General features: G+C 41.8%; 1 protein-coding gene across 2 annotated transcripts; it reads right to left on the bottom strand.

Moving 5' to 3' along the window:
* Positions 1-289: 289 nt before the first annotated feature.
* Positions 290-16050, bottom strand: patl1 (PAT1 homolog 1, processing body mRNA decay factor). 2 transcript variants are annotated; one of them, XM_083905816.1, is made up of 20 exons: positions 15990-16050; positions 14084-14189; positions 11755-11970; positions 11135-11395; positions 9731-9819; positions 9262-9342; positions 7757-7957; positions 7412-7513; positions 6440-6526; positions 5312-5541; positions 5060-5204; positions 3809-3926; positions 3587-3684; positions 2811-2870; positions 2562-2707; positions 2313-2472; positions 1811-1936; positions 1109-1200; positions 870-1019; positions 290-667 (listed from the first exon to the last, which is right to left on the bottom strand). In XM_083905816.1, the coding sequence occupies exons 1-20, from the start codon at positions 16002-16004 to the stop codon at positions 646-648; spliced, it is 2505 nt and encodes an 834-aa protein (XP_083761942.1). In that variant the 5' UTR covers positions 16005-16050; the 3' UTR covers positions 290-645. The 2 variants fall into 2 exon arrangements, with proteins under 2 accessions (XP_083761942.1, XP_083761941.1); XM_083905815.1 differs by lacking the exon at positions 15990-16050 and adding an exon at positions 15720-15782.
* Positions 16051-16172: the final 122 nt, after the last annotated feature.

The following is a 16172-nucleotide window of genomic DNA, read 5'->3' as shown; positions in this document are numbered from 1 at the left end:
TCCCCCCAATTTCAATGACTTTTTGTACTTTCTTTCCAGGGTGGCAGGGACAAGATAAGAAGCTGGAATTATGAGTCCATGGTGGATTTTCATCTGAATGTTTAAATGTTTACTGAATTTTAAACACCAACCAACAAAGAAAATGTAAGATAATTATCTTTGTTGATTATTTTCCTGATTAAATCTCCTAGTGTTTGGTCCATTTCGAGTGGTTTATTCAACAGAAGCTGCTTTCCCCCTGAAATGAACAGGTAAAAGAGCAGATAAACACCAGAATCAACCGTTTATATAATAGAAATACTTTTAATTTGAAGGTTCATCACAGGCATAATCGTAAACAAGATATTTAAAAATGCAGAATTCACTTTTTAATAGTCATTCAGACTGTAGAGTTCATACACACACACTGTGTTGAAGTTGTTCTCTCTCTCGCTCTCACGCACGCACACAGACACACACAGATCAGAAACTAAACACAAAGAAAAACAAGTGACGAGATTCTGCTGGATTAAAATGATCCCCCCATGGATTTACCAGAAGCAAACACACACATACATACATACATACACACACACACCTCTGACGCACAAAAACAAAGGTCTGCATCGAGTGTGAAGGGGGTTGTGTTGATGTCTGTGATGACTTCTACCTGGACAGAGCAGTGATCCTGAGAAAGAACAAAGAAGCACAGACTACTCCTTTAATCGTGACTCAGAATGGGACGACAGGAATGTGTCAGGATTTATGCTAATCACAGTAACGGAAACTCACCATGATTGCTTTTATTTTTTAATTAAAAAGTATATCAAACAATGAAATACCCACGAGCAGCATTTCTATCCGTGTTGGTGTGTGTCGGTGTCACTCACTGTAGCTTGTTCTGTAACAGCTCGAGCCTCTGACGGTCCACATAACGTGAAAAGAGTGAGAGCAGGTTGGTGGGGGTGAAGAGGGGAGCAGAGAGGGACGAGGACGGGACACTGAGCAACTCCCTCGTGACTGAAAACACCAACTCGGTCCTGCACATTCAGAGTGTGTGTGAGAGAGCGTGAGTGCACACTGAAAGGAACCAAAAACACAACAGGTTGCGAAGACGGTCGGAGCTTACCATCGATTGTCATCCATCAGTTGACAGTTGGGGTCTGAGCTTTGCATCTTCTCTCCTTCACTCAGGATTAGATACAGCAGTGTCACACCAAACTAGACACAAACAAACACACAGGTCAAACCTATGCATACCATTCATGCTTAGTTCTAGACCCGGCAAAGCAAATGCAGTTTCACCTCTTCATCTACACTATATAATCATAATAACTTTGATTTATATTAAACTTATTAAGTTTCTTAATCTATGAGAAGTTGTGTCCAATCGTTCTGTAGAGCAGCGGTCCCCAACTTTTTTTGCTCCACAGACCGGTTTAATGTCAGGCAATATTTTCACAAACTGGCCCCCCTAACGCTCTTTGGTCGCTATGGTAACACTTAAACGTGCCTTCAAAATAAGATACACAAAACAGCTTTGCGAGTGGGCGAGAGAGAGAGGTCTGCGGTCTTGGCCATTAGTTCATTGACTTAGGTGTAGGTGTGTAGGCTGAATACGTGGCACAAGTTAGCGAGTTTTGTGACCCACTAGTCACTGACCCACAGACTTCCTCCATCCTAACCTCTCCAAAATCTCTTCCAGTGTTGAAAGTGTATGGCCGACCGGCTTTTACAGTCCATATTTAACAAAGATTATTCATCACTCTGAAACAAAGGCTCATCTGTCCTTTGCTATAAAGTTAAGGACTGGTTCGTTATGTCTGTATACCTTGTTCTGCAGTACTGAGACCAGTTGGCCATCGCTGCCTTGAAGCTCCTGCAGCAAGTCTGTGAGGGCAGAGCTCGACAGTGATTGAATCACTGTGGAAACAGGGTCCACTAACCAGCACAGCACCTGGACAGGAAGACAGAGACACCTGCTGGTTTACATGTATTCTATAGGACAGATATACTTGTGCAAAGTTCAATGTATAGCATCACTTGGCCGTTTTGAACATGAGAGTGCACACATGAAAACATGTCCGCAGCAGCCATGTTTTCAGAAAAAGTGAGGCTTTGCGTCTCACACAGGTTTTCAGGAGAGGAAAAGCAAACAAGTTTGTGCTTATTGTGTATAAATACCTCATGCTACCACACTTGAAAAAAGCCCTGAAGATAAATAGTGAAATGATACTGTTAAGATGCCTCTGTAATGAGGGTACACAGGGCAGCAGCAGGCCCAGTCCGATTGTTTTCATGCAGGACAATGTCTTTCACACACAAGTGGTTACCTGATCCTGCTTGTCCTTCTTGACCAGGGCAGGAAGGTTGCGTGCAATCGCCATGACAATGGCGGTGGACTGTGGTGAGGGCAGTAGGGGGAGGAGCCTGGATATAAGCCGCTTGCCCTTCCTCACGGACATTATCATCACACACTGCTCATCACTTACTCTAAATCGGGAGAAAGCGAGTTAAAGCTGGAACTACAATGTGCAGATGTTTGTTTTCTTTTTAATTCCACATGCCCCTCCCCTTCCTACCTGTCGTCCCACTCCTTCTCCCGCAGAGAGTTGCACAGCTGCACTGTGTTGGTCTTATGCTGCTCCAGCAGCGCCTCCCTGTCCTCTTCTGGTGCCTGGACAAACCGTTTCTCAAAGTCTTGAACCTCCAGCAGCAAACTGTACATCTGGAGCGACAGGGATGGATGGAGGGAAAGGATCACAATGGTTTATTTTTCACCTTTTATACTCACACTTCACACTAAAAATGTGCAGACATGCTCATCCTACCTTCTCCACAGTGTAGAGAATCTGTCTCCTCTTATTCCACACCTGCTTGTCTCTTTTTTCCTAAAAGACAGACATGGATTTAGTAAAACTGAGCAGTAGGACTGCACAAATGAGTCACAGATTTAACTAATCCCTTTCTATTTTAATACTCCATTCATTGGTTTGAGTGTTTTATTATCATTATTATTATTAATAACAATAATAATAATAATAATAACAAGTTTGAAGGTGATATCTCAAAAAATGTACGACTAGATAGATTTTGTAGCATTGGTGCAAATTCGCCAAAACGGCCAAAAAATGGCTGTTCAGTCCAAGATGGCGGCCTTCCTGTTGCGTTTGGATCATGGTCATAATGTAATTTTTTCTAGGCCTGACCTTCTACACATGTGTACCGATTTTCGTGAATGTACGATAATTGTGGTGTTCAGGGTGAATTTGGACAGGGGGTGCCACCCTTATTGGCCCCTCCCACTTCCAATTTTCCACGCTTTTTCACCAAACCTTTTAAATATGTTAATTTTTTTTACCAGGATTGATGCGGTCGCATGAGTTTTGGGGCATGGGAAAGGCCTCAAAAATGCGATTCATTTGGCAGAAAAATAATAATAATAAGAAGAAGAATTCCTTGCATTTCAAGAGGGTTCTTGCACAGTCGTGCTCGAACCCTAATAATAATAATAATAATAATAATAATAAAAACAAGCTTAAACTGATATATTAACTCACAGTGTTTTTTTACAGAAGAAAACCAATACTTTCAAATGCAAACTGACCTCATCGTCTGTACGCGTCGTCACCACAGCATCGATCATCTTGCGGGGGTTGTTGACACTAGAGACCGTCAGCTTGCCTAAAGAGCCTGCAAACTGAACTGTGGACAAAACAAGTTACAGTTCACGCGATTGTCCAGTGATTAAGTGGGTCATTGCAAAATATGGATAGCAGACAATGTTACTTCAGGAAACACTGTTCTACAGTCTCCTGTTGTCATGTACCTGGTCTGTAGGTGTGTTCAACCTTGGCAACCTGCGGGGTGATGAGTTTGGTGGTGTGTTCCTTCTTGCTGCTGTCTCTCTCCCTTTCCTGACGTTTCTCCATCTTTTCATAATAATTCTACAAGTGCGACACACATTAAGTGAAAATTAACCAACATTGAAACTGCGTTGACGTCGCTCAGAGAGGCGTGATTATTACAAATCCATCCATCCATTATCTATTGCTTTATCCTCCACCAGAGGGTGTGCCTATCTCAACTGTTGTGAACTGACAGTTTGCCAGTCCATCACAGGGCCACATATAGAGACAAACAACCATTCACTCACACTCTCAACTACGGTCTATTTAGAGTGTCCAATACACCTAATCCCCATATTGCATTTTTTTGGACTGTGAGAGGAAGCCGGAGAACCTGGAGAAAACCCATGCACACACGGGGAGAACATGCAGAAAGGCCCTTGTACCAACCAGGGCTCGAACCCAGGTCTTCTTGCTGCAAAGGCGAGGGCGCTAACCACTACACCAACCGTGGGCCTGATTATCACAAATCTTAGGTCAGAAATGTACCATGGTGATAAATTTAAGTGGTTTTATCAGCAGACGTACAGAAATGACACAGATTCTAATGCAATTAAATACTGTATACTTAAGTTTTGGATCACAAATTGCCTTGCCTAAAAGGTGTCACCTTAAGCCCAAGAGATGATTCTGCAACGATTTCTACAGTTTGTAAAGGACTCATTCTTCCACAAGAAGGTGTTTGAGCTTGCAACAACACCGGAGCTGTTGGTCTATTGTTGCCTTTTTTGACAGGTTTGTGCAAAAGATTTCATGCATCATACTCGGATAATACACACGCTCCTTTTCTCAATGGAATTAGGTCCAAGAGAGAATGCAGTTTGCGGGAAGACAGTCCAACTCAAGACCAGATAAAGCAGCAGGTACATTCTTCAGATATCATAGACTTAAGCAGGAATAGATTTTATTGGGTGAGTACTAATTAAACGCATTTAGCTAACCCAGGATGTCGGTCTGTTCACTGTTCCCAGAGTCAGAACAGAGCAAGAACGATTAAATGAAAAGTTCTTCAACTTTCAAATCAGGGTTTCAAAGCAATGCATCCACTGTAATGTATCCCATTTAATTTTAAATGTATACAATTTCTCAACTTTAATTTTACCTCACCAAACACAATCATGAGGTGATTAAATGAGGGTGTAACAGCAGCTACAGGGAGGAGAGGAACCCACCTGATAGTAGTAGTCATCCAGGTAAGGGTCTGTACTTTGCAGCTGCATCATCTGGATCTTGGTTACCCACTCTTTTTCTTTCTGGGTCATAAGATTACTGTAGGGGTCCCTGCTGCGACGGTCCCCTCCAGTCCTGCTACGATCCCTAAGAAAAGGAACGGAACGATTATGGCCATTTTTTATTGAAGAACCAGCACCAGTGTGTTGTGTGACGCTGCAGCTAAAACTACAGACACACACACGCTTTCTTACCCTCCTCTGCTCTGCATGCGTTGGGTGAGCATGCGGCGGTGCTGAGGGTGGAGGTGGGTGGTGTTGTGCCTGATGGGTGGCGTGTGGTTGGGGGGACCATGAGGGGGCATTGGACCCATTGGGCCCATTCGGTGACCGTGCGGGGGAGGAGGGCCACCAAAGAAGGGCCGGAAACCGCCACCACCTGGCAACAATGGAGGAGCTGGCCCTCCGCGGGCAAAACCAGCCACCTGGAAAAGAGACACATGGGTGTGAGTGTAAGTATGCGATCAAGGTGAACATTTTATCTGCCAACCTCATCTCATTATCAACCTAAGGTGAACATTTACCATCTGATTATTCTACTGGGTTATGTGCACAGGCTCCATCTTCCAATTAGTATTATAAGAAAAACATCTAAACCAACGGAGCCACACTAGTAGGGATGCAACGGTACAGCTTTCCCATGGTTCGGTTACATCACGGTATCGGTACGGTTCCGATATCTTAATATAGGCCTGCTCAGACTAGCAAATGCAATATTGCTTTGTAAAAATAATTAAAAGCACAGCACTTTATTTTAACAATAGTGCAGTAATCAGATCAAATGAAACCGCAAACATAAAACCACACAAATTAAAAATAAATAAAGTTTAGCGCTATCCAATAAAAATAAACAAGAATTTAATCCACTCACAGAAACTACAACTACAAATACACCATGCTGCTCCAAGTGAAAGAGATGGGTGATGACAACACAAATGAGAGGCTTGCACTGGGTGGCGCTGTAGAGCGAGTGTCTGTCGAATATCCAACTTCTCTGTGCTGCATAACAGATGCTTGCACACCGTGGTTTGTTTGTTGACATTCATTTTCTCGACATTCATTTTCTCATTCTCATCGTAGTCTACGCTGAATCCTAAATTATCTCACACACAGCGGACTTAAACGAAGACGGTGCCGCTTCAAACTTCCTTTTTTTCTTTTTTTGCAAAGAAATAAACAGTGCCTCAATAATCCATTACATACTCTAGGTTTTATATCTTCGTCAGACATATTAAGATTTTCCACAACATCTATACTGTTTGAACTGAAAAAGGCCCTTTTCCAGTGTGATTTGTGAACCAACATTCACTGTGTGGTACTAACCTGAGAGCTGAGCAGCTGGGCCCGTTTAATTTGAGACAGAACTGGTCCAACTCCAGGAGGGAAGGCATTGCGGCACAGTGGGGAGTTCTGACAGATTCAAAGTAAAAAGTAAAGAAATAAAAAATGTAGCTCAAAAACACATTAGATTTGTTTCGTCCAGCCCACATTTACTAAGGAAATGTTTGAACAAGGTAATTTACGTCTTCACTTTCTTGCCAAGAACTTGACGAAAAAAAAGAAAGAAGAATCACATCTGTGTGGTAAATATAAAGCTACACCAGCAGTTTAAAAGATTAAGGAGCACTCCTAAGAGTAAACATTTCACATACTAATTATTCCATAATTAAGTCTTTTAAAAAAACATCTGCATGGGGCTCTGATGTAAGATGAAGATGTAAATATTACATATATAATAACAGAGAAAGAGACAGAATTAACAGGAAAGAAAAGTAAATAACGTCCGTTTACGTTTCCGCATGCATAATTAGCGACAATCCTGCCACACAAGTGAGATCCATCTAACTGTATTTAGTGCAGACGGAGAGTTGCAAACGGACAGGACATGGTCACACGCATTATTCCAATATCGTGCAGCACTAAAATATATACACACACATACTGTACATACACACAATAAAAATACCATGAAAAGCTTTTGTTATGTCATTGTATCAGTTCATCAGTGTCAAGCGTTTGAATCGCATTGTACTGAAAACTCATCAAAACATTTACCTTCTGTAGATTAGGGCTGCAACATTAATTAATTACTACATTCGTATTTTCTGGCCACTTTGCTCTACATAAAACAATTTTATTCAAGAACATGAGCATTTTGATAACACTGATCAACATTTTATAATTCAAGAAAACAAATCAACAGATTAACCGACTGAAAATAATAGTTAGTTGCAGCCCTAATGTGCGTAGAAAGCTGAATACTTGAGGTGAGGAAGGATGAGAGGAAGAACTCACAGCTATGTTGAGGAGGGTGTTTGGTGACAGACGCTCAGGGAAAGGAGGTGGATATCTGTGCTGGACCGGAGCTCTCACATGAACAGCTGTGGGATGGTGGGTCTATGTATACAAAGATCATCAAGAGGAGGTTAACAGAGACAATGCTAGTAAAAGCTAGTCCGCAAATCTGGCTACAGCTAGCATTAGTAGAAAAAAAATGCAACGGATATATCCCACACCTCACTTTTAGGAGTGTGTGTATTTCCAAGCTTGTAGTGAAAAGTTAAATGCAAGGCCTACAGGCACACACTTGATGTATTCATATATTGGTACATAAACACATGAGTTCAGTCCGTTACTGACCTGATGGTTCAGACTGTGGCTCATTGGCTGTTTGGGCGGGGTACCAATAGGCACCGCCCGTACTGGAGGAGAGCCAATCACCGGGGAAGTAGAGCGTGGAGGTGGGACCCTCTCAGACAAATCCCGTCCTTCATCAATCCGCCCATGAGGAGGTAATTTAGGAAGACCCACCTCTTTGATTATAGACATTAATGGACTGTCCTGAAAAGAGATAAAGTGAAATTTGCAAAAACCTACAGCTTAGTTATTATATTCTTTGTTCTTTCTTAAATTCCGTCATGATCATACATCATATTTCAGAAAGTACTGGAGAAAAAAAACTCCCTGCACCACAGCCTATAGAGAAAAATGAGTGACATCAGTTTCACCGATAAACTTTGGCACACAAATGTAGTCAGTTTACAATAGGAAAAGGCTGTCAGCACGTTTCCATATACTTTTAATTTTAACTACAGTTGTCACTCCACTAAGCTATATGATTGGAATACTCGTCACAGGATACAAGCACTAGAGGGGAAATGCTTAATTAAATGAAGTGTGTATGCTTAAAATCCGCCGTCAAAACGTTCCCTTTCCAGCTTGTTAGTATCAGGCAGTTTGCGGTTAATAATGCAACTAGTTGTTAATATGTTAATAGGCATTTCCATGTATTCCTTCCATCCATCGTCTGAAAAATATCACCTTGAGTCAGGCTGTGCTCTGCCTGAAGGAATACATGCAGAAGTAGTTTAACCTCAAATCACAGTAAGAGTTTGTCCGTCTTTGACAGGGTAGTACAATTTCAGTCAAACTAAGGAAATGTTGCAAGTCCTGTTTGTTGACAATAACTAGACAACTGTCTAATGTAGCGTTTATCTTTGGTTTACTACAGCGACTGCTTGATAAACGAACATTTTAGGGCGGGAAAGGGGGAAAGTCAACAGCGCATACAGAGGTTTTGCTGCCATCCTTAAACAGCGCTCCAGGGTTTTTTAATTTCAAATGCTCGTGCATACTGCTGTGGCCCGCCAAAGTAAATTTGAAAAGTCTACAAATAACCGCATTGTTAGAAGAGTTAAGAGTAAAAAAATGTCCACACTTTTGAAGACCATAGACGTGTTTTTTTGCTGTTTGTTCCTCGGTGCTCCCGCTACAGCCACTGTTATGAATTCTTCTTTTTCTGTTTTAAACTCATGCGTCTCTGCGAGTGGCGATGAGCGTTCTAGTGCATATTTAGCGCCACCACTGGACTGGAGTGAGAGTTCATCTAGTAGGCGCCGCTTCGACGCAAAATATTCATGTCGACTTGTCGTCCCAGCTCTAGTTTTCTTACCGTATCCTTGTACTGGGTCAAATTATATATTATAAAGAAAAAGCTGTGTTGTTGTTTTAATAAATTCTACAGCTCTTTGAACAATTGTAGATCTTTCAATGTGGGACCGGGTTTGCTGCTTAAGGTAAAAAAAAAGCACCAGTAAAACTAAAGAAACTGCTCAGAGACTAGAAAAAACACGAGTATGGCTTACCTCCATATGTGTAGCCAGTCCAGGGGTGAGACTGACAGGCCCGAACCCCATGCTGCTCTCCCAAATACTGTGAGAGTTAATCTACGAAGGAGAGAAACACAACAGACACAATAAATTATTGCAATGAACTCAGAGAGAAAACTTTTAGAATAGTCCTAATTAAAGTATAAAGCTAGTATAATGTTTTATTAAGATTTTTCCAATTCCTTTTATTTGTATAGCGCCAAATCATACATTATCTCAAGGCACTGTACATAGACAACATCATGGAGAGCAGAGAAACCCAACATTTCACACAATGAGCAAACACTAGGCATCAATGGAGAAAAAAAAATCCCTTTTAACAGGAAGAAATCTCTGACAGAACCAGACTCAACAAAAGGTTTTTCAAAAAAAATATATACAACATTAACTAGATGGTCATAGGTGATTATATATGACCCATCAGCACACAGGTCAGAAAACTAACCTGGCTAATAGGAGCAGACCCTCGGTGCAGCAAATGCTGCTGCTGTTGGTAGCTGAGCATTGATGATGGAGGAGGGCCAGAGGGGGGGCCTGCAGTAGTACAGATTACATCAGTACACAGAAGAGTTCTATAAAACCAAAAGCACTACAGAGCAAATATAACCAACAGTGAGCAATCAGAAAATACACAATATTTAGTCAGCAATTTAGAAAATACAAAGTGAGAGCGAACAGAAGATAAATCTAAATTAAATCAACCACTATATTACAACATGACTGATAGTCACAGTAGTTACGAGCAGAAATCAATCTGCTAGACAAGACGCTCATTGGCCCCCCAGGTCATTTAAGTTTGAGAAGCCTGGTTTATAAGAAAGTGTTAAAGATAGGGCTGGGCGATATGTTGAAAATGTATCGTTATCGAAATTTATGACGATAATTGACGTCATTTTGCCCATGTCGATGTATTCGATAATTTAAAAAAAAGAAAATAAAAGTTATTTTTGGTTGTGTGTGTATGTAGGCAGGCTACCGGCATGTTCTTTCAGACACTCTGCTGTGTACATCGCGTGTAGTCACGTGACTCCACGCCCTCCGTAGGAAGTCCGCCGTAGGAAAGACGAAGCGGCAACCGCGCGGGTGCGGTAGCAGTTTTGCCAGCATGCCGACTTTGTTGCTAAATCTGGTGACTTTCTAACTCCTCCTAGTGACATTTTTTGGCAAAAGCAACTTGTGACAAATCTCCCGACTTTTGGTGTTATTGGAGACTTTTGTGGTGTTTGGAAACTCTCAAAAAGCAAGTGAAAGCACGTATCACTCTCAACAAGCAGCGGGTGCTGCCCGAGCTCGATTTAAACCTGACAATTTTTTAATACGAGAGCCGTAAATGTACAAGTACGTCCACCCCACAGCAGGAGCTTGTACTACGTGCTGCCACAGTCTAATTTACAACAATAACAGAGCCGATGAGATCCACATATGTTGCCAATGACGATACGCTCCCTGGTTTTTAAATGATGCGCTCACGGCCGCAGGTTTTTACAACTTCACACAATACGACGTGCTACAACATACCGTGCGAACACGACAAGGGAGAAAAAACCCAAATGCTTGATCAAGGGCTCAGGAAGTGAGTCTCTACAGTCAGAGCAGAGCGTGGTGTAAATGTTTCTTCACTCAGTCTCACACAAAATAAATCACTGCATTTGATACATATCAGACATAAAACACACAAACGGTCAATTATGCAAATTAGGTGATGACGTCACCTAGCGTCTTCGAACTTATCGTTCATTTATCGTTATCGAGGTGAGCTGCTCAATATATCGTGATATTGATTTGAAGCCATATCGCCCAGCCCTAGTTAAAGAGACAGAGAAACGCAATGAGTGCTGCATTCACTCACCTAAGGTGGAGGGTCCTGGAGGCAGCTGGTGCTGGGGGTGATGAGCCTGGTGTGAGTGACTTGGATGGGGGATGGACGAGAGCTGGGGCAGAACTGTGGGTCGCTCCAGCCCATGCAGAGCAGATATACTGGATCCTGTGGAGCTCAGGGACTGACCGGGTCTCTCAGTGGCTCCGACACCAGCGATGGCCGGGTCTGCTTCCAGGATGAGCCTGGCCAGGGATTCGGCCAAGTCCCCTCCCCCTCCTCGATCCTCAACATCTGAAATTATAGTTTTCATTTGGGTTTTGTAGTGGTTGTATATTACTGCTCTACGTGTCTTCATGTCAAATGTATCCAACCAATTTTGGCCTACTGCCAACCATGACTCAAATCTCTCATAACTTCATCTCTTACAAAGTGTTGACTCTAAAAGCTGAAAATAATGAGAATAGTGAGAAACACTGCAATTTTAAGTCCCTGTAAAGCAAATAAAAAGATTTGTTTCTGAAAAAAGCCCAATAGCAATTGTATATCTGACACGAAACTTTTCAACGGTAGTGTATGTAAATTTTTTACTGCCATGTTGGGGACTTGAACAAAGAAATGACTTGGAATCCTAAGCAAACATCATGACTGACCTTGTGGAGGCAGTACAGAGGAAGACGAGAAATTGAGTGAAGGAAGGGAAGAGGGAAGGGGATGATGTCCCACAGAAGTTGGGAGACGGGTGGAGGATATGTCCTCTGCACCTGCTAAATCTGATTCTCTTCCCATCACTCCTCCTCCTCCGGCTCCTTGCCCATCATTCCCATCAAGCTCGGCGAGGCGTTTGTGTTCCTCCTGCCAATCATCATCTAAAAGTAGAGGAGTCAGAGAGAGGAGTTCATCGACAAGGAGTCATCTGCTCTGCAAACATGGAAGATTATAACATTGACAACATCCCGTGTCAAAAGTGAGTTCACGTTGGCCAGGCATTTTGTTTATAAGGGGGAACCAACTGGGTTGAATAATTAATAATTTTCAAACTTAAAAACAAACAATTAATTGAAGCAAATGCTGCAATTAAGGATATACATTATGCAGTGCAACTGACCCAGATGTCATGCTTTGCCATCAATGAAAGGTTCTGTTATTTCCTTATGTTTCCTTCCCCTCTCCTGGCCATGTGAAAAATCAATCTTATTTGTAAGGGAGTAGGGTTGGGCGACATCCCCTAAATTGGCAGTCAATGATGTTTACAGTAAAACATTGTGATGGACGATGATATCATCGTCGGTAAAATATTTTTTTACTACTAGTGCAGTGCCCGTGCAAAATCTGTTTTTGCAAACAGTGCCCGTGCACTGCATTCGTCATCTGCCTCAGCTTGGCTGCGCCTTATCTGACATAATAATCACCCACACATCTTGCACTCGCTTAACTTTTTATCCACGGATGCTTATCCTCTCAGGTAGCCAACAGTGCTGTGTGAGTGAGAGGGGGAGTAGAGCGGCAAAAGCCAATGTGTGCTTCTATTACCAATATCTTTTGCATTACTTATCTAAAGAATTTGGCACTGCACTTAGTCGTGCCTGTAGCAAGACATTCGTCAAGAGTAACACACAGACAGACGTTCCTGGAATTTATAGATAGATATTTAAATATTACTGTGGAAACAAATCTAAATATCCTTTCCCTGGTATATGGTGAGGGTCGCATCAGCACATTTCAGCACCTTAGTGCTGAATGGCTCCGCCTATTGGATTTCCCCAGGGAGCAGACCAGGCTGGTCACCGTCACTTTCCACCTTTTTGATCAATAAATAAAATACACATTGACTCTAACAATAAAAATAAGAATGTGAATGGAATGTAAGACAAACAGCGGGAAAAATAATTGTAGTGTGGCATGAGATTTTCTGCGGTCAGTATGACCGTGCCCAAAATAGGTAAGATTAATAATAATAATAATAATTATCATCCTATTCTGATTGCCTTTTGTGTAATTAATACAAAAACTTGTTTAAATGAAAACACATAGGCATACAACTTTGGGAAAAGTCTCTCAAGCTGCACTCAACGCACGATTCCCTCCAGCTGATGGAGCGGTCAGATCAGCAATTGTTGGCTAGAAGTTTGTCAGCTGCTTCACTGTCGTTACCTTTTGTTTTTGTTTCATCACGAACCCTGCACCCTCTTCAGCATGGAGCTTTTGGAGGAGCTTGATTAAGTACGTTGTGTTGTATTTTTTGCTGAGTTACCACTACCTCTCGTAACATTTACCTTGCGGGTATTGCAAGTTTTCAACAAACTTGTTGGTGTAGCAAGTGCAATACTTCTGAACACCCTAGTTTTCCCTCGGTCCATGTTTATGACTCAAGCTGACCGGATGACGCAGCATGACGTAGCATGAGTAGCACTCGCAAACAAAGTGAATAAATTGACATCAACGATTGGCACAATTATCCGCTATGATTTGGCTATTTAGTCAACATCGGGGTGGATATTCAATACCAGTAATATCGGATCATGCATCCCTAACCACCATTAGAACTACAATTAATTATTATTTCCGTAATTGATTAATCTGTCGATTATTTTGGTCCATAAAATGTCAGAAAATGTTAAAAACGTTGATCAGCGTTTGTCAAACCTGGAAATGACGATGTTCTCGATTGTCTTGTTTTTGTCCACAAACCAAAAAGATTCAGTTTTAATGATTTCTTTGTTACATGGAGCAAAGAAACAAATAAAATATTAAAATTCAAGAAGCTAAACCAATCAGAAATCTTGTTTAAATAATGAAAAAAAAAAAGAAGCTTCAAACTGATTATCAAAATAGTTGACAATGAATTTAGTAATCACTTTCAGCTCTAACCATCATAATGACTCTGTTAGCTGTTCAATTATGGTACAACCATGTATAGCTCTGCATTAAGCAGTGTTATTTAATATAAAGACATTTCCATTCTTATCATACGTGACTCACCGATGGCCCCAGCTCCAAATGTGTCATCATTGAACTGATCGATTTCATCTTCTCCTTCTACCTGTCCCTCGTCTTCCTCCTCCAGCGTACAGTCATCATCCAGGGACTACAGAGGAAAAAAAGGGGACATTACATGATGGATAGAACAAGAGACAGTGTGGGAGAAAGGTGGGAGGAAAGCACAACATGAGGATATGTTTAATGCAGGGGTAAGATGGAAGGGGGGAAAGGACAGAAAGATCAAGGCATAGATAAGAAAGTAGATGAAATGTGAGCATCAATGAAGACATGAAAGTGAAGAAGCTGATGAGTGGAACAGACATTTCCACCAAATTTTGGCTGAATGGCAATATACCTTCTATTGCACGACACAAGATACTAAATGATCTCTGCATTTGGGCACAACAGGGAAAATATTTTCACTGTGCCCTTGGTATAAATGTAGAACTTTATACATATATACTTTATATAGCAGTTGTTCAGCGCGTGCAGTGCGGAATCAGAGTGAGATTGTCATCAAAGCAGTCGTCATCAAAACTTTGACATCCAAGGCAATTCTTGTATATAGCTAACCCCTTACTTGTTTGTCGTCATCTGTAATTGATCATCAGAACCCGTATGCTTTGCCGGTTTACAACCTATGTAGTAGTGTATTGAGTTGTGTTTAGAATAAAACCTCTTAAAGACACTCGAGTTGTCCGCCATACTTGTTCTGGTCGCCCTTTCCAGAGGCTAGTTTATTGAGCTGTAAGAAGCAGCCGGTAAAAATCTGGACAATATATATTTATCAGCCCAAGCACCTCTGATATATCGGATATTGGCAAAAAGTCCAATCGCGTGCATCCATATGTTTATTATGTAAATAGCTGATATAATAGCATTTACCAACTATTTCAACAATCTATACAACAAAACACACTAAGCCTAGTCACTAATGGTATTATATTATTGGTTGATCAACAAAGATCTTGTCTTTACACCGCTTATTTGTGTGCTTTAGCAGCAGATTTTGATGAAATGTTCCTGTATGAATTGGCCAAGGACATGATGTTTTATTAATTTTCTATTTTGAGCTTTATTTTTAGTTTTAATAATGTTTGTCAATGATAAGTGTTTAAAGTCTTTAAATTCACAGCACCTTGTCAGCCAGTTTGTTTTAGTGCTATTTAAATAAATAAATAGTGCCTCCTTTGTTATGGACAGGTGAGACTAAAGACAACATTTATGTTCTCTAGATACACTAGGTTAAAAACAGGAAATGAGGATTTTCGGGGTACTTCACCGAAATTAACCAACAAAGTGACACACAAGTGGCTAAGTCTGTGGTCTCACAATTAAGTTAGAAGCAATTAGACACATAGCAAATGAACTCCAAATACTTGTCACAAAACATTGCGTATATCAAATATTAGCTGTCCTTTGACGGCAGTGTTTTAAATAATAGAATAAAGACAACAGAGGAATTCTTCTCTACGACACACACACACACACACAGCAGGGAGCAGTCGTAGCTGTTAGCTAATGCTAACACGTCCGACGTTACATCACGCTGGACCCACGTCGATGGAATCCTGCCGCACTACAATAAAAACAAGGCGGTCCGCAGTGAGCTCATGGCCACAACACACTGGCCTACCACCGAGAAGAAGTTACGATACAACACGCTCATTGTTGTCACCAGCGAAGAGAAAGCCCCAACCCTCTCTCCGTCTCATATCACCAGGCGAGCGGGCTGCTTCACAGGCCGCCGCCGCCAGCCGCATTGGATTTGTAGGTGCATAAACAATGGCCAGCGTTCACCACAGAAACACACAAGCAGCCCGGAATTACCAACGGCTCCCCGCGTGCCGTTACCGCGTGACATGTGCGCAGAGTAACGCGAACGTTTCGGGGGACAATTCCTTACCTGAAATCGAAACATCTATCTATAGCCTTTCGGGAAAAGAAGTGCATCAGGAGCGTGGCGGCGCGCAAGTGACGCAGCGGCGGAGACGTCCACTTGAACGTGCGTCGCGGATCGACGTGAACGAGCACGCATTTGGCCAGCGCACAGACGTGGGCGGTGCCGTTGATTGTTTTCGTTCTCATC

The sequence above is a fragment of the Microchirus variegatus genome (genome assembly GCF_963457635.1).
Source record: "Microchirus variegatus genome assembly, chromosome: 19".
NCBI lineage: Eukaryota > Metazoa > Chordata > Actinopteri > Pleuronectiformes > Soleidae > Microchirus > Microchirus variegatus.
Note: the sequence above shows the minus strand (reverse complement) of the source record. Positions and strands in the feature narration are given on the sequence as shown.

Bases quoted from the DNA above. Each gene is read 5' to 3' on its own strand.
- patl1 (XM_083905815.1), bottom strand. From the start codon at position 15,752: ATGAGCGTGTTGTATCGTAACTTCTTCTCGGTG. The intron at 14,190-15,719 runs GTAGGCCAGTGT...TTTCCTCTGTAG, and splicing joins ATCGTAACTTCTTCTCGGTG to TCCCTGGATGATGACTGTAC. The intron at 2,473-2,561 runs GTAGGAAGGGGA...CTCCCGATTTAG, and splicing joins GAGAAGGAGTGGGACGACAG to AGTAAGTGATGAGCAGTGTG.